The sequence below is a fragment of the Ursus americanus genome, chromosome 7 (assembly GCF_024610735.1).
Source record: "Ursus americanus isolate L20-20 chromosome 7, mUrsAme1.1.p, whole genome shotgun sequence".
In the NCBI taxonomy this organism is placed as follows: Eukaryota; Metazoa; Chordata; class Mammalia; order Carnivora; family Ursidae; genus Ursus; species Ursus americanus.
Genome location: NC_142133.1, coordinates 23,236,888 through 23,259,168, shown reverse-complemented (window position 1 = coordinate 23,259,168; position 22,281 = coordinate 23,236,888). Strand labels below are relative to the sequence as shown.

Below are 22,281 nucleotides of genomic sequence, written 5' to 3'. Positions count from 1 at the left end.
CTAATTTTATATGAGAAACATTTCAATAGCTATGTATTTGTACTCTTGTTTACATTTTCATTACTGTTAGTATATATTTCATTTTTTTATTTAGTGAAATAGTTTTGAGGTTGTGTTATTTTAATTCTTTTGGATTGTCAGAATGCTTTAAAGTCTGCATTTATAGGATCTAACTTATCTAGGAGATTTAACAATTCCCAAAATATTGAGTTGCATTTTAACTACTCAGTTGTTAGAATTTAGCCATCTTTGTGTTATACTTCTATTAACTATAATGATTTGAAGTTTTTGTCTGTGCTTATAGAAAGAGCTCAGGCCAGTGTTTTGGGGCAGTGCTGTTCTCAATAAATTTTTCTGTTATCTGAGAGTATTCATATAATTGCCCTGTTTTATACTTTATTCTGAAAAAAGTCTGTTACTGAGTTATTTATTCTGGAAGAGAATTTTGGTCTTTGTATAGTTCTCCAGAAGTTTTGTTTTTATTTTTGTTTTAATTCTGCAATGCATAAAATAAGTCCAGTATTTATTGAGTGTTGCACATTTTTCTTTTGAATATCCCATTATCCATCAACTTTGCGTTCCCACCTGCTTTCAAAATATTCTAAAATCTTATGTCATTTATTCCTCTGTCTTCTAAGAACCAGGGACCCATTTTATTAAATTGGAGGTTCCTAAAACAGTTTATTTCTCTTGAGCCATTTGTAGACCATGCTGCAAAGTCTTTAATTTGTCTGTTAATAATTCCTTACTTCCCTACTTGTGTACCTTTCCTCTACCTTGGTTTTCAGTTCACGTATTTTCCAATACGGTACTTAGTTTGTATATGTGGGTTATATTTCCTTTCTATTTTACTACTACTTTTTATTGTATTCTTTCATATCTATCTGTTTTTAGCAGCGCTTTTTTATTGGATTATCTTTTTCCCCCCTTTAATTGGTGGGCTTATAATGGAGTTAGTTTGTGATCCCTTTGGAGCACTTTTATGGTACACTGAAATGAGCAAATTAAGCCAATATTGTGGTAATTTTATTCTGCTTCTAATAGAATTCTTATAGGGACTTTTACAGTAATTCTGTAGAGGGACTTTTTTGTTTAATATTAGAGAAACTGATGATGCAAAAAGATTTTCTTGAGATCCCTGGGTGGCTCAGTCAGTTAAGTGTCTCCCTTCGGCTCAGGTCATGATCCCCTAGGGTCCTGGGATCGAGTCCTGCATCAGGCTCCTTGCTTAACAGGGAGTCTGCTTCTCCTTCTGCCTGCCGCTGCCCCTGCTTGTGTTCTCCCTCTCTTTCTCTGACAAATAAATAAGTCTTTAAAACAAAAAAAGATTTGTTACTGAATTTTAAAATTTCTTATTTAAGGTAGGTTTCTATGGCTGTATATTTTAGTTAATTAGAAGAGATTGTACTTTTTAAAGTTTTTCTGTTTGTTTTTTAATTTTAGAGGGCTTTCTTCTCAAAAATAACCATTATACCTGTCACTGGTGATTAATCAAGTGAACTACTGAAATTATCCTAGGAGGGTTTATGAATTTAAGATTAAGAATTCTTTCTGTATTGAGTTGATAGTACGTGAGTGAAAGCTGTACCAGTCAAATCTATCACTGATCAAGTAAAATACCTAATTGTGTATCAGCTCAGTTTGAGATTTCTTGAGTCTCTAGAACTGATTGGATTTGGAGCAAATGCTACCCCAAAATACCAACTAAAACAAATTTCTCTGTGACCCTGTGATAAAGTTTAAGGACAACGGATGAAGGTTCTATCACAGATCAGTGATGCTTGTTGGTGCTATAAACTTTGTTTTAGTTACTGACCATGTGGTTGACCACCATATAAAAGAAGGTTCTCTTATCTTAAGAAGACACTGATTAGCCATAACAGCAAATCCTCAGGTCTCCATACCAAGAACAGGAATTTATTTGCCTAGTACAGTGGATCTCAAAGTGAGACCTAACAGACCCCAGCTAGTCTACGAGATTGAAATTATTTTTATAAAATATTAAGATGTCATCTGCCTTCTTTGCTTGTGTTGCAAAAGCAAAGATGGGTAAAACTGCTGACACCTTAACATGAATCAAGGAGTGGTACCAAGCTGTCTGATAGCCATTATATTCTTCCCTCTGTGTACTTTGAGTTAAAAAGAAATTGAGTTTCACTTTAAAATGTTCTTGTTGAAGCAGTAAAAGTTATTGTATTGAGCTTTGACCCTCGCATATATTTGTTTTTAATATTCTATAGGACAAAATGGGACGTATGCATAAAACACTTGTTACATAATAAAATGTGACGATTATCTCAAGGATATATAAATTATATATAAATTTTTCTTGAGTTGCAAGCCTTTGAAGAAGTCTCTGTTTTGTGGAACACTTTTTATTTGAAAAAATGACTAATAGACAAACTGGCTCTTCAGGCTTGATTATTGGGCAGACATTTTTTCCAAAATGAACAAAGAGAGCCTGCCATTTCAAGGATAACAACTGGTTGTGGTGTCTGTGATAAAATTTGAATTACAGAAAACATGAGCTTGGTAGCTTCTCAATATTTAAAGACACTTCAGATGAGATTGGAGGTGATACTAATCAATGTGATTTTTCATATTGAATAATAAAATGTTTAGTGTTTGGAAAATCTGTATAACTCAGTGAACAAATATTTTCAAAATAACCTTTCATGATAAGAAATCACACATATGTAAGACATGTATTAAACGTGCCAGATAGATCAATGGATTTTAATGTATAACAGTAAGAAGAGTTCGCTGATGGGGTTTCAGATTCTATATTGCAACCAAACTTTAAGAAAGTACTACTGTAATGAAGTTTCGTAGTATCAAAGAAGAATATCAGTAATTATCTGAAAGGGCTAGCTATTGAAATATTCTGCATATTTGTGAGAGGTCAATTTTTTTCACATATTTTGAACAAAATAATATGTCACAACACATTGGATGCAGAAGCAGATTTAAGAATCCGCATGTTTTCTCTTAAGCTAAACATTAAAGAGATTTACAAAGTTGTAAAAGAATGTCACTCCCCACTAAAATTTTTTGTTTTTGGAAAATATAGTTATTTATTGTAAAAAATGTTAATATACAATGAGTTTGTTATTTTTAGATGGATTAATAAATTATTTGCTGGTTCTTAATTTTAATTTCTGACATAGTAAATATACATAAATATAACTCATTCAAACAAAAGCTCTTTAGAGTTCTCAGTAATGTTTAAGAGTGGAAAGAAAGGGATTCTCAAATTGAAAAGTTGGAAAACTGCTAACTTAGTATTTGAAGGGCCCATGTGGCTCATTATAAGAAGTAAAAAGTAGATAGATATTCAGTCATTTTATCCAACTCACATAAAACCAAAGTTAATTATATGTATAGTATTGAATTTTTATTTTTTTGGTGTCCGTTTGCAATTTTTAAATTAAAGCATTAGTTCTCTTTGTTAAATCAGTGAGTATAATGCTGCTAGTTCAGTCATGGGCTAACTAGAAAATGTCATAGATGTTTTTCAACTTTTGAAGGTAACTTAATGTATCTTAAATTATGAGAAAGCACATGAAGGAAAGCAGTGTGGAGATCTCTGTGTGGTAATTATGTGTTACATATCTCTCCAAAAATGACTGCTCAGTCTTTGTAAAGATCAAATTAGTTAATATATATGAAAATATCCTGTAGATATATACAAGATGATATTGATACTGGGTTTTATTGGTTGCCATCATGTGCAGTGATTGATGTGAGAAGGGAGAGAAATTAAGGTGAAGGGATACTTTTTTGAAAAACCACTTATTTCCCTGGGGTGCCTGAGTGTCTCAGTCGGTTAAGCGGCTGCCTTTGGCTCAGGTCATGTTCCCGGGGTCCTGGGATCGAGCCCAACGTCGGGCTCCCTGCTCAGAGGAGAGCCTGCTTCTCCCTCTCCCTCTGCCCGCCGCTCTGCCTGCTTGTGTTCTCTATCTCTCTGTCAAATAAATAAATAAAATCTTTAAAAAAACAAAACAACTTATTTCCTTGATATACTCAAGGCAGAGATATCTTACTGCTTGGATAACCCTATATGGTGATGATGCTTACCCAGTTGATTATTTTTCATAAAGCAATCGTTCTGGTATATGCACATTTGAAGTTAGATATGCAAATACTTACCTCAGATGTTTTATAGTGACATGCAAATATTATGTAGTTATATGTTATCATAAAAATATCTCAAAAATTTTTTAAAAATTCTGTTACATGGACGGCACTGAGGAGATAATGCTAAGTGAAATAAGTCAAGTAGAGAAAGACAATTATCATAGGGTTTCTCTCATCAATGAAACATAAGAAGTAGGAAGATCGGTAGGAGAAGAAAGGGATAAAGAAAGGGGGGTAATCAGAAGGGGGAATGAAGCATGAGAGACTGTGGACTCTGAGAAACAAACTGAGGGCTTCAGAGAGGAGGGGGGTGGGGGAATGGAATAGGCTGGTGATGAGTGGTAGGGAGGGCACGTATTGCATGGTGTACTGGGTGTTATACGCAACTAATGAATCATTGAACTTTACATCAAAAACAAGGGATGTACTGTATGGTGACTAACATAATATAATAAAAAAAATTTTTAAAAAAGATACCATTGGAAAGTTTGGTTCTATTACCAAAAAAAAAAAAAAAATTCTGTTACAACTAGTTTTATATTAGAATGGCACGATCAAAAACATGAGCACATGTAGTTGTGAAGCACCAACACTAAACAGATGGTCCAGGAGGATGCATAACAGGCTTGCAGTCTGGGTAGGAGAGCACAAAGCCATTAAAACTATCAGATTTCTGTTTCTCATAGATATTAGTCAATGAATAAGTAAAGACAGATTCCTTGGTTATATAAAGACCAAATCTTAGAATGTTAGTGTTGCAGATTTGCTAACTTTCTCTTCATCTTTTACCCTAATTTAAAAATTACTGTGTACAGTGGTAGATAATACTATTGCCTGCTTATTGAAATTCATCTTGTCATAAGTAGGTCATTTATAAATGTAAAATTGCTTGAGGCCCTTTTATTGCCATGGTGTATTTAACTTCTGGCTGGACAGATTTGAACTATATTGCTAGGCTGTTTGCCTCTAAAGCATTTCTCGGTTTTCATTGTATAAAAGGAAATGGTTGATCTGTGATTATGTTGGCTCAGACATAGCTATGTATGATTAGAAAGTTACTTGCTCACATTTCATATGTGTATCATTCAGTAGCTCATCTTTTATTTTAGAAAAAGGTTTTTCCAAAGATAAATTCTAAAAAAAAGAGAATGCTTTCAAAAAGAGTTTAATCAAAACTGCATTAATCATGACTGTATTCTGAATTAATCCTTGTTTAGCATTTTAAGTAGTAAACATGAAGGAAAGCCAGAGTATTGAGAGTAATAGACTAATCTCTTTTTAGAGCATTCTGGATTCATACTATACCCAGTTTGTTTAAATTACTGTACTGTGACTTTTATTGTAAAAAAAGAAGAAGAAGAAACTTAAAATACAAGCAGGAATGTAGTGCTTTCTGTCTTTACATGGGATGCATACCTTTTACAGATGTAATTTTTAATACTGTTTTATTTTCTTATGTTTATCATAGTCTGACAAATGTCTTATGACTCTGAATCTCTTGCACTGAATCCTACATCTATAGCCTCATTAAAGGTGCTTCAGCTAAGTAACAGATACAATCATTTATCTTTTTTCCTAGAAGTAAATAAGATGGACAGGCTTCATGAAACGATTTTTTTATGGGTATCTTTACTCTCTTTAATAAATGCTTTACGTATTTAAAGAATTAGTTAATACTAAAAGGTTCATAGTGGAGGCGCCTGGGTGTCTCAGTCGGTTAAGCCTCTGCCTTTGGCTCAGGTCCTGATCTCAGGGTCCTGGGATCGAGCCCCTAGTTCTCTGGCTCCCTGGTCATCAGGGGACTCTGCTTCTCCCTATCTCTCTGCCCTCCTCCCCCTGCCCCCAACTAGTGCATGCAGCACATGCTCCCTCTCTCTCTCTGTCTTGCTCTCTCAAATAAATAAGTAAAACCTTTGAAAAAATAAATAAATAAAAGGTTTATAGTGAAAAATAGTAATCCCTGCCCTAACTTACCTCTCAGTTCTGTTTCTTAAACACTTAACCTTTTAAAAGCAATCTCTAATGTCATTTTGTCCCATTTATGGTGATAATATGCCTACCCTCGTATTTCTTGATTTATCCCTTTTAGAGACATTGTCTTTTGGCTTCTGGATAATGGTAGATGAGATTTTAGCTTTTTTGGGGGTTTTTTTGGCCATCTCTATATCTCCTTATCCTATCCTTCTAATATATTTATTACAAGTTAAGTCAAATCAGTATTCACATTAGTATAACTGTATAATGTTTTCTGCAGACCTACCTTTTTTTTGGGGAAAAAAAAACCTGTTTTCTCTGAAGTTACTGATTTTCTTGATGTACATAATTTTCAGTGAGTCTATCCTTAAGTAATCAGCTATCTTTCATTGGAGTGGAGATTAAGACTTTTCAGGCAGTTTCACCTGAGGGTAGTCCATCCCTCTCACATAAAGAGATTGCATTCTTAGGGCAAAAGGGCCTGTTTTCTGTGATCCTAACATATGTCATTATGACCCTAACTCAAATTAGGCATGAATCAAATGGGAAATCCAAGCCTTGTAATTGAAAGTTTATTGTTCTCTTGGTCCATGCTAAAAGTGCTTAGCAGTTATCCTGGTCTCACAAGTCCAGGTTTATGGATAGGCTGTGATGTATTACTCAGATTCTAAACAAATGAGAACTTTCCAGTTCTGTTTGCATACTAAAATAACTCTCAGTATGTACAGTGTGGATTAAAAACCGAAACTGAGACTCTGAGTATCTAGTATTAGCCTGCTCTACGAAAGAACTGCACTATTCTAGTGGCTTTCCAAATGAGTCTACTAGCCCTCATAGAAATCCGCTCAAATCCCAGGTCCTTACAGCAAAGATTTGTAAACACAAAGCTCCACAGTTTTATAAAAAGATGCAGGAAACTTTCATTCCCCTATCTTTAATAATCCCTGTTGAATGTGAGGTTAATTTTAGGTGTTGAAGTACTTTTCTGCAAATTTTTCAAAGTACTTTCTCTTGCTTTTCTAAGTTTCAGTTTTTAGTTTTTCCCAGATTGCTAAAATAATTTCATCTGATATACTTAGTGTGTAAAAACTAAACCTTTTTATAGTCAGGATTGTCTTGTTTCAAGGAATCTTTTTCAAAGGCTGAAAAACTTAAATTGATAAATAAAATTTTCTTTACAAAAAGTTTTTAAAAGATTTTGAGCAAACCAAAATTCTAAATTCTTAAAACTTGCTAATTCTTAGAAAAGCTTTATACAAAGGAGGCCAAAGGCTTTTCTGGCAACTGAATACATTTTGAAATACCATGTGAGGAATGTTGGGCGTAAAAATTTTTAAGAGAATCTTTAAAACTTTAAGAAATATATCAATTTAAAGAACGCAGAGAAATGTGGTAACAACTGTCAGGGACAATGGTAATAGTTACATTATAAAATTTGTTAAAGTGGGAATGAAATCACTTGTGTTTATTAGAATATCACGCATCCATTTCAAAGTATAATCCAAATTATATATTGTCATGTAATAATGGGTTTGCACTATAAATTTGTACCGTTTTTTAATCTATATATACTTCTTATTTTTTTTTAAGATTTTATTTATTCAAGAGAGAGAGAGCATGAGCAAGGGAGAGGCAGGTGGGGAGGGAGAAACAGACTCCACTCACACGGGGCTCAATCCCAGATCATGATCTGAGCCGAAGGCAGGCACTTAACCGACTGAGCCACCCAGGCATCCCAATATTGAAATCTTTCTTAAATATTTGTTGTTAGAATTAAATGTCTGGGTTTATTAAAATATCAAAGTGTTTTTTAGGTCTGTTATCAGTGTATGAATAGGAGGCAGTCACAGGTGAGAGGTATGTAAGAGGTTTCAAATATAGAGTAAGGAAAATAAAAATTAAAAGATAGAAGAAGGCTAGAGAGATATTTACTGAATCTCTATGATTGCAAGTGAAATTTACATAATTGTAGGTTTACCTAACATTTTTGTTACTAGGGTTGTTCTTACTCTCCTCTCCCAATTACAATTATCTGTACATTTTTCTCCACAATGATAGATTGACTGAACTATGCTTTTATACATTAAGTAATATGGCCACATTAGGTACTCAATGAGTATTTGTTTAACTTACTAAGTGTATCACAGTTGATTATATAAAACAAGATTTTCCCTTCAGCATTCTGAGTTTTTAACCATGACTTCCTGACCATGCTGCTGTTTGTCTTTGTTTGCCATCACACATAATCTGACTTCCGCAATACAGTCTCCTTGTTTTTCTAAGTAACTAGTTCTGGTTGGTGCTTTTACTTTGGAGGCCCACTTTTCCAGTTATACTCATTTGCCTTGGGCTACTCATTAATTCCCTTGCACTAAGCATAAATCAGTCACAGGTCAGATTTGGCCTGCCTTACTACTATTCTTCCTTGTTCCGTAGATCTCAAATTGTAGGTTAGGACTCTGTTATTCAGCTGATCTTTGGGATACAAACCTTCGTGGGGAGTATCTATTCTGGGCTTCCAAATGAGTTGTTAGCTTGGAGAATGTCATCTCATAACTCTTATTAGGAAGCACCCATTTTTTAAGCACTATTCTTAGTCTCAGATTATTTATTATTTTTATTTATTCAAACAGTGTTGTTAGGATATGTCCTAACTTTTAGAGATAAAAATGTGAATAAGATATGACTTCTGCTGTCAAGGTACTTATAGTCAAGTGAAAAAGTGAGAGATATAAAGGTAATTAAATATTAGAAGGCCTATGATAGAGTATGTACCAGAAAGGGGGAATGGTTGTTATACTGTTTACTCAGTCTAGGATTGTGAGGATGACTCAGTATTAGAAGATGTAACAATGTGACTGACTACATTAAGATATTAAAGAAGAAGAATCAGATGGGAATAGATGTAGGAAAACTTAGGTAAAATTCAGCACCCATTCAGATATTGAGTAAAGAATAGGAGGGAACTTAACTTGAAGGAAGGTATATATCAAAAAATTACAGCAAACATTATACATAAATGGTGAAACATTAAAAGCTGTTTTATTAAATTTGAGAACAAGATAAGGATAGCTCTTATCTTCATTATTTGTTGATGCAACAAGTAAAGAAATAGAAATGAGGTGTCAGATTGAAGAAGAGGAAATAACTTATTTGCTGATGATAAAAAAAATTTTTTATACTGGAAAACCCAAGAAAATGAACTAAATAAACTCAATTTTGAAAGCTGGTTAATCAGAAGTGCAATCTACAATAACTACAGTTTTCCAGTCACACACTAGCAATGACCAAGTACACAATAATAGAAAAATTCATTTCACAAACCAGAACCCAAATAAGAAAAAAAATTTATTTAAATGTATGAGATCTTGTGGGGAAATTTAAAAATTTTACTGATGCAAATGTCAATCTTTTCAAATAATTATTATTAATACGATCTTAATAATTCTCAACCAGGTTTTTCCTAGAACCTTATAAATAACCTAAAATTCGGAGAAAAGAGCAGTAATCGGGACAATTTATAAAACAAAAGAGGGGAGCTTACTCTAATAGAATCAAGATACTAATAAACCTAGGAGCTTACTGTAATAGAATCAAGATACTAATAAACCTGTAGTAATATTAAGAAGTTTTTAAAGACAGGAATAGACAAATGGGGTAATGGGATACAACCGGCTCCAAAAGTAGGCCCACACTTCATGGGAATCTAATATATCATAGAGATCAGTGAGAAATAAGCTCTTTAGTAATTGGTGTTGGGAAAATTCAATATGGAAAAACTACAAATTATATTAAAGACAACCTCCAAAAGCACCAACCTATGAGAATAAGAAGGTTTAGCAAGGTTTCCAAAGAGAAGAGCAATACACAAAAATTGATAGCATTCATATAGTAGTAATAACCTATTAGCAAAAATATTTTTAAAATATTACATCCACTCTAACAGCAAAAACTAGGAGGCATTCAAGCATATATGTAATAATTCTTCCTAGAGAAAATTATAAATTGAAAAGCTCAATGATTGATATGACTCCAAAAGCACAGGCAACAAAAGCAAAATTAGACAAATGGGATTGCATCAAACTAAAAATTTATACACAATAAAAGAAACAGCAAAATGAAAAGACAATCTACAATAGTTATCAAAGTAATTATAGTAATAGATTATGATCCATTAAATGTTATAGGGAACCATGAGTGTGTATTGATATAAATAAATACAAAAATTGATGATCAGATTATTGACATAGTTACAAAGTATGTCTTCACAAAATATTAATAATTACAAAAGAAAAATAATAACTATCATGGAGAAAACTGGCAGTTGCCAGTTTAATCAAGTGATAAAAGGGAATGTCATCAGTAATGAGACAAATTGAAATCATGCACCATCTCCTAGGATGCATTGAGGAGAGCACTGCATCTCTTCTGTGTTTTTGATGTGAAAGATACATAATCTGAACATCATTATGAGTCAGACACAGTCTAATCAGGTAAACCCAATTGAATAATATTCTATGAATAACTGGCTTTAATCTTTTAAAATGCCTAGGTCATGAAACTCGAGGAAAGACAGAAGCTGTTGCAAGCTGAAAGAAACTAAAGATAAAAATTCAGACTACTGAATGAAAAGTGTGATTTTGAATTAGATCCTTTTCCAAAAAGGATATCGATTCATTATTTGGGAATGACAAACTTGAATGGATTCTAAAGATTGGATGATAGGAAGATATTGTTGGGGCGCCTGGGTGGCACAGCGGTTAAGCGTCTGCCTTCGGCTCAGGGCATGATCCCGGCATTATGGGATTGAGCCCCACATCAGGCTCCTCCGCTATGAGCCTGCTTCTTCCTCTCCCACTCCCCCTGCTTGTGTTCCCTCTCTCGCTAGCTGTCTTTATCTCTGTCAAATAAATAAATAAAATCTTTAAAAAAAAAAAAGGAAGATATTATTGTTAATTTACTGATTTTAATAATTACATGTGTTTATAGAAAATAAGCACTAAAATATTTGGGGATTATTGGATATCAGGTCAGCAACTTATTCTCAGGAGGTTCAGGAAAAAGACTACTTGTCCATGCAGCATTTCTGTACGTTTGATACTGCCCCATAAATCACTTAGACTTGATTCTTTTCATCTGGTTTATTTTTTTTTCCCCCTCAGCTTTGGATTTTATTGTGTGTCTCCCAGTTAACTAATCTTTTGTTACACAGTTTCCTATCTACTGTTATGCACATGCGGTGAGTTTATCATTTCAGATAGGTAATTTTTAGCTTTAGAAGTTCCATTTGGGTGGTTGGTTTTGTTGGTTTTTTTTTTTTTTGACAGTTTCCATTTCTCTTCACATAAAGTTCATGTTTTCTTTTTAGTCCTTTACTGTACAATTGACCCTTGAATAACAGGTTTGAACTGCATGGTCCACTTATACACAGATATTTGTAATAAATACAGTACAATACTATAGGTGTATTTTTCTCTTATAATTTTCTTTTTCTCTCTAGTTTACTTTGTTATAAGAATGTAGTATATATACATACACAAAATATGTGTCAGTCAACTTTATATTATTGGTAAGGCTCTGAGCAACAGTAAGCTATTAGAATTTAAGTTTTGGGGAAATCAAAATTTTTATGTTGATTTTTGGCTGTGCAAGGGGTCAGCATCTCTAATCCCATGTCATTCAAGGGACCACTATATTTATAATGGCTTTTTAAAAGTTCTTGTCTGCTCATCCCATGATCTCTTTCATTTCTGAGTCTGTTTCTGTTAACTTTGCATTTTTCTTTCCTGGTCATGAATCACTTTTCTCCCCCCCTTCTTTGCATGTCTAGTAATTTTTGATTGTATAGTGGACATTTTGATTATTACATTGCCGAGTGTCTGGTTCTTATCCTCTAAGGAGTTATGAATTTTGTTTTGGCATGTTGTCAGGTTGCTCTTAATTAGCTTGATCCTTTCAAGGCTTATTTTTAAAGCTTTGTTGGGGAGGTTCTGGAATAGTTTTTACTCAACTGCTCGATTATTCCTACTTTTAAGATACTTTTCTGAGGTTTCTCTCCTAAATGCTCTGGGTGTTTAAAAAGGCCTCTTTTTCACTCTGGCTGGTCAGAACTTGAATTTCTCTCTGCCCTTTGTGAGCTTTGGTGGTTATTTAGCTTATAGCATTCCTGTGGTTGTCCTCTACTCAGCCTTGTAGAATTTAGAGTACACATGCACAACTTAGTATTTAGCCAAAATCTTCACAGCATATATTTGGAACTCTCTTATACATTAGGATAGTTTCCTGTCTCTAGTGTTCTTTTCTGAAAGTTTTAGTTCCTTCAGTTTCCTTGAACTCTAAATTTTGGGTCCTTAAATTCAGTGAAACTTGGGCTACCCTTCCCAATACCTCATTCTGGAAAGTGCCTCACTGCTTCAGTAAAGAGAACCTTGTGAGGGTTTATAACATTGCATTACCTGCTGTCCAAAGTCTGAAACTGTTATTTCATGTTTTGTACGGTTTTCTAGCTTTTTATGGCAAGAGGGCAAGTTTGATACTAGCTGTTCCATCCTATTTGATATTTTAGCTTGCTTTGGTGGTATTATTTTCTCATCTAATGTTGTGAGCAATCTCACTGTATATGGTTGAACTGATCCAGTGTTGGGGTTGGACTGTGTGAACTTGGTCACATGACAAAGGATCAATATGTTGGAAGTGCTGGCAAGAGAATAGTTGAAGTAAAGCAATAATTCTCAGAGTATGGTTTGAGGATCCTCTCGTTCCGTAGGGTCTTTCTACTTCAAAGTACATATCTGGGTAATGCTAAATTTTCTTCATGTACATGAACCAAAATACCACAAACAATGGATGAATGCAGAAACAACGATGAGCAAGCCTGTTTTTCAAATTTAAACTAGATATTAAAGAGATGTGTAAAAATAGTAAAACAGTGCTACTCTTCTCACTAATTTTTTTTTACTTTGGTACTTTTAAGCATGCAATTTATTATTTTAAAGAATGAGTTAATACGTAAACTACCTATGAAATCTTCTCAGTTTTAATTTCTGTCACTGTAAATATAGTCCACAAAAAAGTTGTTTGGAACCTAAAAGTTTGAGAATTATTAAAATAAAGCATCATACAGTCTAATCTGTCTGGGGAAGAAACTGAAGGCATTCGGGGTCTAATGGACTAGGTGAAAAGGGAAGGATTAAGGAATGAGAGGTTCTATTCAGTTCCTTTTCTCTATTGTATAGGTATCAATTTCTTTATTCTCTTCATTCTTGTGTGGAGGTGTGGCTGTTAAAGTCATAATCATAGGATGGTACTGCGTCCCAACAACTGCTAAGGTTCTTACTTTATGATACTATGCGCTCAGCCCTTGCATAGGGAATCCTGATTTAATGGCTGCTATTTCACTTGGCCGTCCTCCTCCAGCCTGACCTCTTGCCCCTAATGAGGAACTAACTCATACCTGCTTATGTTGTGGCATCAGCTTCCCTTCTGTTCTAGTGCTGCCATTTGTACTTGGGTTTCCTATTCTTAAAAAGAACATAAATGACTGTCTCTGTCTGGCTTATTATCAAATGTCTTCAATGTCCATTTGTATATTGAAAATGGCAGGATTTCCTTTCTCATGGCTGAATAATAATTCTAATATATATATATTACATATACATACATATGTGTATATATATATATATAGTTTGTGTGTGTATTTCACATCTTTTTTGTGCATTTATCTGTTGATGGACAGTTAGGTTGTTTCCCTGTGTTGGCTATTGTAAATAATACTGAAGTGAATATGCAGATATCTTTTCGAGATTCTGTTTTCATTTCCTTTGGCTTATATTTTGAGAAATGGGGTTGCTGGATCATATGGTAGTTCTATTTTTAATTTTTTTTGAACCTCCACAGTGGTTGCAACAATTTACATCCCTAACAACAGTGAGGAAGAGTTCCCTTTTCTCCACATCCTTGACAACACTTATCTCTTATGCTTTTGATGTAGCTCTTTTAACAGATGTGAGGTGATACCTTATTATAGTTTTGATTTGCATTTTTTAAATTAGTGATATTAAGTACTTTTCATGTACCTATTGGCCATTTGTAGGTCTTTTTTTTAGAATAATGTCTGTTCAGTTCCTCTGCCCATTTTAAAATCAGATTGGTTTTTGCTATTGAGTTGTAGGAGTTTTTTTATATTTTGGATATTAACCCCTAATCATATATATGATTTGAAAATATTTTCTCCCATTCCATAGGTTGGCTTTTCATTTGGTTGATGGTTTCCTTTGCTGTGTAGAAGCCTTTTAGTTTTATGTAGTCACACTTGTTTATTTTTGCTTATATTGCCTTTGCTTTTGGTGTCATTGAATTTCACATTCTTAACCATGGTCTATTTTTCCTCAGTTTCCGTTACCTCAGAATCATTCAGCCATTTGCTTTAATTGAATATATAAAGTTTACCCAAGATTAAAGTATTAACCCATGTCATAACTGCATTCTTTAATTCCTGTGGGACAGTGCCCACTCCAATATAGTCCCAATTATTCAGTGAGGAGATACAGCATTTCTTGGTTATTAGCTCATATTTTACATTCTTGATTTAAATAGATTTATTTTGGGTGATGGAAATACATATATATTCAAAGGCAATAAGAGGTTTTTCATCTCAGGAAGATAGAGAAGCAAAATGAGAATGAAAGGCAATATCTGACTTATGTTTCAAATTTACTTTGCCATTGTCTTAGAAATATCAGATGCATTTATATTAATTAGAAGCACAGAATACATGTCAAATTTTCTCTGTTAATGCATATGAATACACAATTTTTTTCAAGAAAAAATGTATTTTATGGTTATTTTCAGTCATCTGTATGTTGATAGGTATATTTCAGTGTAATTTTAGTTTAAAGCATCTTTTTTTAATTTCTTACAGTAATCCTAAATCGGAGAGTCAGAGAGTAAATAAAAAAGTCAACAATGATGCCTCACTTAGAATTCATAATCTTTCCATTTTGGTGAGACAGATAAAATTTTATTACCAGGTAAGTGCTCCTTTTTTTGTTGTTGTTTAGTATTTTAATAAATGCTTGTGTATTCACATTTTTGTGTAATAACAAGAGGTGAGAGTATCACTCGCCTAACATATACTAAATGCTTATTATGTGCCAGATACTGGTTCATTTGCTGGAGATAGAGCAGTATTGACAGTTTATTTCTTAGGCAATATTAAAGATCAAGCAAGCACTTCATAATTATAATTTTAAAATAATTTTTAAAATAATTATATTTTATGAATTTTAAAAACCAGTTTCTGAGAGCTTGAGTAGTGCAGCACTTTGTTAAGCTACTTGAATTATGCCTTTGAAAAGTATACTTTTTATTGTCCTTTTTAAAACTTAAATTGATGCATATTTCAGAGTTTAAATATGAGCATTCTTCAGGCTATCACTATACCTCTAAGAATCACTATAGCTGCATTACACAAATTTTAGTATGTTGTATTTTTTAAAATGTTTATTTTTGTGCATTTTCTCATTTTTGTTGTAGTTCCTTATTCCACTTAAGTTATTTAGAAGAAGTATGCCTTTAGATTTCTGAACATAAAGTATTTTTCAAGCAACCTTTTTTTGGTTTTTATTTTTGATTAAAGAATATAGTTTGTAGGGGCGCCTGGGTGGCACAGCGGTTAAGCGTCTGCTTTCGGCTCAGTTGTCAATGCAACCTAATTCTGTATTGTATACTATTGCTTTTGGATTTTTTTTAACAGCTTTATTGAGATACAGTTCATATACTGTACAATTAACCCATTTAAAATGTCCATTTCAGTGGTTTTTAGTATATTTAGCGAGTTGTGCTGCATTCAGTACAACCAATTTTAGAACAATTTTGTTACCCCAAAAAGAATCCCTGTATCTATAAGCAGTTAATCCTATTTTTCCCTATCCTGCACATACATATACCACCACCATCACCACTACCCCACTACCCCAGTGTTAGGCAACTGCTAAAATCTTTTTCTGTCTCCATAGATTTGCCTATTCTGGAGACTTCTTAAAAATGGAATTATATACTGTGTGGTCTTTTGTTACTGACTTCTTTTACCTAGCTTAATGATTTCAAGGTTCATTCATGTTGTAACATGTAGTAGTATTTCTTTTTTATTAAACTACTGTTGTCTTGTTTTTTGTCTTCCTCCTGCCTAAAGCCAGGTGTTGAAATTACCTTTTTTTTTTTAATGTTTTTTTATTATGTAAGTCACCATACAGTACATCCCTGGTTTTTGATGTAAAGTTCGATGATTCATTAGTTGCGTGTAACACCCAGTGCACCATGCAATACGTGCCCTCCTTACTACCCATCACCAGCCTATCCCATTCCCCCACCTCCCTCCCCTCTGAAGCCCCCAGTTTTATTAATCGTGTTAATCTAATGATGTTATAGTCATCAAGAAATTTGGGGAGGATGGGGCGCCTGGGTGGCACAGCGGTTAAGCGTCTGCCTTCGGCTCAGGGCGTGATCCCGGCATTATGGGATCGAGCCCCATGTCAGGCTCCTCCGCTATGAGCCTGCTTCTTCCTCTCCCACTCCCCCTGCTTGTGTTCCCTCTCTCGCTGGCTGTCTCTATCTCTGTCGAATAAATAAATAAAATCTTTTAAAAAAGGGGGGGGCGCCTGGGTGGCACAGCGGTTAAGCGTCTGCCTTCGGCTCAGGGCGTGATCCTGGCGTTATGGGATCGAGCCCCACATCATGCTCCTCCGCTATGAGCCTGCTTCTTCCTCTCCCATTCCCCCTGTTTGTGTTCCCTCTCTTGCTGGCTGTCTCTATCTCTGTCAAATAAATAAATAAAAATCTTTAAAAAAAATAAAATAAATAAAAAAAAAATTTGGGGAGGAGCAAATTTGAAATTTATCAGTTCAGCAGTTTAGATAAGTGGTTCTCAATGGAGGGTGCTTTTATCCCCTCAGGGACATTTGGCAGCGATTAGAGACATTTTTGGTTGTCATACACAGGAATATTACTGGTATGTAGTGAGTAGAAGCCAGGAATGCAGCTAAGTATCCTATGATGCACGGCACAGTTTCCTAAAACTAAGAATTATCCAGCCCAAAATGTTAATAGTGCAAAATTGAGAAGCCCAAATGTTTATAATGCCAGGTGATTTTAGTATGAACATTTTTACTTTTGTTGAGTTATCACCATTTTTTTTAGATGCATCTGTAAATACTTCATTAACATTTGCTGGGTGACCAGTTATTATACCCTTTTCTTTTCATTAATCTAAGTTTGAATACCAGTGGATTACCTTAGTGCCAGAAGTGATTGAATATCTTAACATTTTGTCAATATTGTTTCAGATATTTAAAACACAGAATATTGTGAAGGTTGAAATTCTCCTTGTATCATTCCCTTGTGTTTTTCCTTTAGAACCAGTTTACAAAACCATTTCTGCCATCAACCCAGTGTTTCATATTCTGAGATAAAATGTTTCCAAGACACTTGTAAAGTATCTTCTGGAATAGATCAACCGTCTTATTTACACAATTAATTGATTTGCTAAATTTTTTTTTCTCATGTATGTAACCAAGACACTCATGGCCTTGTTTAATATAAGACAGATTTCAAGTTAAAGTCTAAATCAGTGCAGTTCTTGTCACCTGTTAAATTACCTATCTGTTGGAAAAATCAGATTTTTCCCCAAAATTTGTCTTATATTTCATACACTCCTCAGAAAAAGTATTGAGGTAAAATATTTTAGCACATTATGGTGTTTCTGATTCACAAAAGGGAAGTGAATTTGGGTAGGTTAAAATTCACAAGTGTGTGTCTCCAATTTTTTTTTTAATGGGTTGGTAAGAATCAGGGTTATTTTGCAGAAATGATTCCCAGGGAGAAAAGAAAATTGACAGATACCATGAGATGATTGTTAGTGGAAGGAATTATTTCGTTGTATCTTTTCAGTAATGATAGGTAAATTTAAGTGTCAGTATTTTTTTTTCATTTCATTGATTTAGAATATGTAAAAGCTCAGTAAAAATTATAATGTCAGGGGCGCCTGGGTGGCTCAGTCGTTGGGCGTCTGCCTTTGGCTCAGGGCATGATCCCGGCGTTCTGGGATCCAGCCCCACATCAGGCTCCTCTGCTGGAAGCCTGCTTCTTCCTCTCCCACTCGCCCTGCTTGTGTTCCCTCTCTCGCTGGCTGTCTCTATCTCTGTCAAATAAATAAATAAAATCTTTAAAAAAAAAATTATAATGTCATTCACATTTCCCCTCTGTTCTGCTACTTGTAATTGAATGCCAAGGCATTGGGGCTACAGTGGTAAACACAACAAACCATGTCCCTATTCTCATGAAACTTATGGTTTTATTAGAGGGATAATAGATGAGTAAATAATTAAATAAAATAATTTTGATTATGATAAATAAGAACAATGAAGGAGTAATGTAGGAGGTCTTGAGAGAAATAATAAGATTAGATTATGAGAATTTTATTGAATATACACTTCTTCATGTTTAAGTGGCAGCCCAGACCTTTTCAAATAATCACTTGATCCATATATAGCAAACATTTCTTTTTGTCTGGAAAATTTTCAAGTCAGAAATAAGGAAGTTATAGCTATTACGTAAAATTTCCTAGTCTTTGATTTTTTTTTAAGTTATTTTTATTCCTGTGAATGAGGAAGAGATAGTGAATTTGATTATCAGAGACACAGTTTACAAGTAAAAATCTTCATCCGTTTTTAGAATTCTTGTCAGCAGCTAGTGATTGCCTTGACTACTCTGGCTGCGGTTTAAATAAGTATTAAAAGAGGCAAGGTGGTTCTTCAACCACCATTAAAATAATAAGCTGAATCATTTGAGGCTCAGAAAGAAAAGAACACTTTACTATTAGGAAATTTAAATTTATTAGGAAGTTTTTGCATGGTTGATGTCATATTAAAAACAAAATGATCTGGTACCATAAATCTAGTTGCCAGAGAAAGCTGGTACTTTTTAAGGTTTTTGTTTAACATCTGTTATAACAAGCAACATTTGGATTATTAATAAAACTTAGTAGCCAAGGAAATGAGTCCTTTTGTTTTTTATACAACACATACGTTATATTCCATCATATTTTTGACACTTTGGTCAGATGGTCTTTCTTTTAATGCCATCCATTTACTTTTCTATAGACTACTAAAATATGGTAAAATAAGTTTTTTTTTCTTTTTTTTAAAAAGAAAGGGAAGGGACTGAAGGAGAGGGAGAGAAAATCTTTTTTTTTTTTTTTAAAGATTTTATTTATTTATTCGACAGAGATAGAGACAGCCAGCGAGAGAGGGAACACAAGCAGGGGGGAGCGGGAGAGGAAGAAGCAGGCTCATAGCGGAGGAGCCTGATGTGGGGCTCGATCCCATAACGCCGGGATCATGCCCTGAGCCGAAGGCAGGCGCTTAACCACTGTGCCACCCAGGCGCCCCAGGGAGAGAGAATCTTAAGCAGGCTCCTTGCCCAGTGCAGAGCCTGATGCAGGGCTCGATCTTACAACCCTGAGATGATGACCCGAGCCAAAAATCAAGAGCCAGACACTTAACCGACTGAGCCACCCAGGTGCCCCTTAATGCTTTTCACTAGTAACACAGATAAAAGGACAAACACAAATATTATAATAAATGCAGTTATGTTTGAATTTTTAAAATAGGTTGTAAGAGTCCTAAAGAAGACACTCTTATGTTTTAGAAATCTTTGAAACTTATATTTAGTACTATATGTAATGTGTGGTTTAAGTAATAAGATTTTGCTAAGTGTGTGACTCAAGAAAGGGAGATGAACCCAGACCTTTGCCAGGAGTGTTTAATTTCTTACTGTGAAGGTAGTTTATGGATAACTTATAGGAAGAAGGAGAAGCCTAGTTTAAGTTATCTTTAAAGAATAAATATTGTCTGTGTCTGGCACAAACATGAAATAGTCTTTCTTACAGTGCTTTAGCAACTGAACTTTAATTCACAGAAACTTGTATATCAGGAAAAAGAGTTTTTAGATGATCAATTAAAAATACAGTTAATATACCATTTTTTAATAGAAAAGTTATTAGGAGTCAACAAAAAGTAATGGGAATAAAATTACTTCTATCTATCAGAGCACCTCTACTATTATTTTCTTATTAACATAATTTCTACCAGTTCTTTCTTGTTTGATCTTTTTCTTTTTATTAAGTATTGCTGTTCTCCAGACTGTTTTCATATGAGGATAGAATTTCTCCCTAGTCTATGAAACTTTACTTAAATGATCCTGAAAATTCTCAGATTCTTTGTATTTGAATACTTGCATACCTTTAAAAATTTACAACCTTCTCTACCTCCAGTAATCCTTTTCATTTCCTGTCTTATTATTTTTATCCTTAGCACTTATCATCAAAACGATTTACTTACTTTTTCTCTGTCTACCCCTACTAAAATGTAAATTCCATGAGAGCACAGATTTTTTTTTTATTCATTGCTATATTTCCAATGTCTAGTACAGTGCCTGGCAGATAATAAACACACAGTAAATACTTGTTGAATGAATAACTGCCCTGATTTTTTAAAAATTTTATTTAATTATTTGAGAGAAAGAGAGAAAGCACACAAGCAGGGGGAGAGGTAGGCAGAGGGAGAAGCAGGCTCCTGCTTAGCAAGGAGCCCAATGCAGGACTCGATCCCAGGACCCTGGGATCATGACCTGAGCCGAAGGCAGGCACTTCACTGACTGAGCCACTCAGGCGTCCCAGCCCTGATTTTCTTATAACTTTCTTAGCTCTTCAGTTGTATTGCTAAAATTCTTTCTCCATACATTTTTAATATGTTAACACTTTTCTAATAAAGTGAAGTATCTTTACTAGTTCATATGCATATATATATTATCATCCTTAACCCTTCAATTAATTTGTTCCCACCACTTAACGTCATATTTATCTTGGGCTCATTTATATATTATTTTTCCATTTCTTTAGCACCTTAATGATGCGCATCTTAAGAACTAGGTGAAGTCTGGGAAGTCTGAGGATATATAATAGATGTTTAACAGTAGTAATCAGGTTTTTTACCCTCTCCTATCTTTTATGTCTTCTATATTTTTTGATGTTACTTGTAAGATTAGAACAGGGAAATAGGAATTTTTACAAAAGTGTAACCAGAATCCTCGGAAGAACCCATAGAACCAAACAGAGGTTTTAGAATAATTTGTTTTTTTAAATTTGTGTAGTTTTTAGCTGCCTTGCCTAATATTAGTACTTTTGGACATAACAAACTTAATACTTAGAAATAAAGTAAAAGTAGAGTAGAAAAGTAGATTTTCTCCTATTAACTAATATTTCGTAACCTTTATCATTTAAAAAAAACTTTATACTTTCATTTTATTTCCTACCCTTCCCAGCAAAAGTCACATACATAGTAAGTCATGGAACTTTTATTTAAGCCTAGGCATTCCGACTGTACTCCACCAGAATATGCTATGTTAGGTATCAGATTCTTCTATACTAAAGTACATTTTTAGATACATGGAGATAAGTTTAAATTTAGTCGTTTCCTGTAGCAATTGTGTCATCCAAATATAATAGAATTTCACAGTGTAAAAGTGAAACACATGAGGTCATTAATTACACCATATGATGAAAAAATCCAATAAGAGATTGCTTTCGTGTTTGTGAAGAGACTGAGTTAGCATTAGACATGGAGTAACAGAGTAGACAGAGAGTGGGGAGCCAACTGAGGAAGAGGGTGGAGGAACAAGGTAGTGACCATATTGAAGATTACTATTCACGTGGACAGTTTCATTATAACAGTGTACCAACATAGGATGTTACATCGCAAATCAATATAATAAATTGCCTTGAAAAGTTGATGTTTTCTAGTATGATTTATCAATTTTCACTCATGTTATTCCAAAATAAGAGGTATAAATGAGAATTAATCCTTTATCTTGAAGTTGAAATAAAGTTTTTTTCTAATAATTCAGGATCTCTTAAAATTTAATGCCTCCTTTTATGATACTGAATTTGAATGTCCTTTGTTCTGACTTAGACTATCCGCTAAATGGAATAGAGACAAAATAGTGATTGCTTTTTTAATACATCTCTTATTTATGATTTCTTTTACATATGTACAATGATAGTCCTGATAATTTTGCTTCAAGGCAAGGAAACTAAAAATTAGAAGAATTAGAAAT

At 33.9% G+C, this 22,281-nt stretch overlaps 1 protein-coding gene across 8 annotated transcripts in view; it reads left to right on the top strand.

The window, feature by feature from the left end:
- Positions 1–22,281, top strand: part of CCDC88A (coiled-coil and HOOK domain protein 88A) — a 120,842-nt gene that overhangs the window by 14,630 nt on the left and 83,931 nt on the right. For all 8 annotated transcript variants that reach the window (XM_087863412.1, XM_045788004.2, XM_087863413.1 and 5 more), the window contains exon 3: positions 15,032–15,140. In XM_087863412.1, the coding sequence (XP_087719538.1) occupies positions 15,032–15,140 (109 nt within the window). The remainder of the gene's footprint in view (positions 1–15,031; positions 15,141–22,281) is intronic.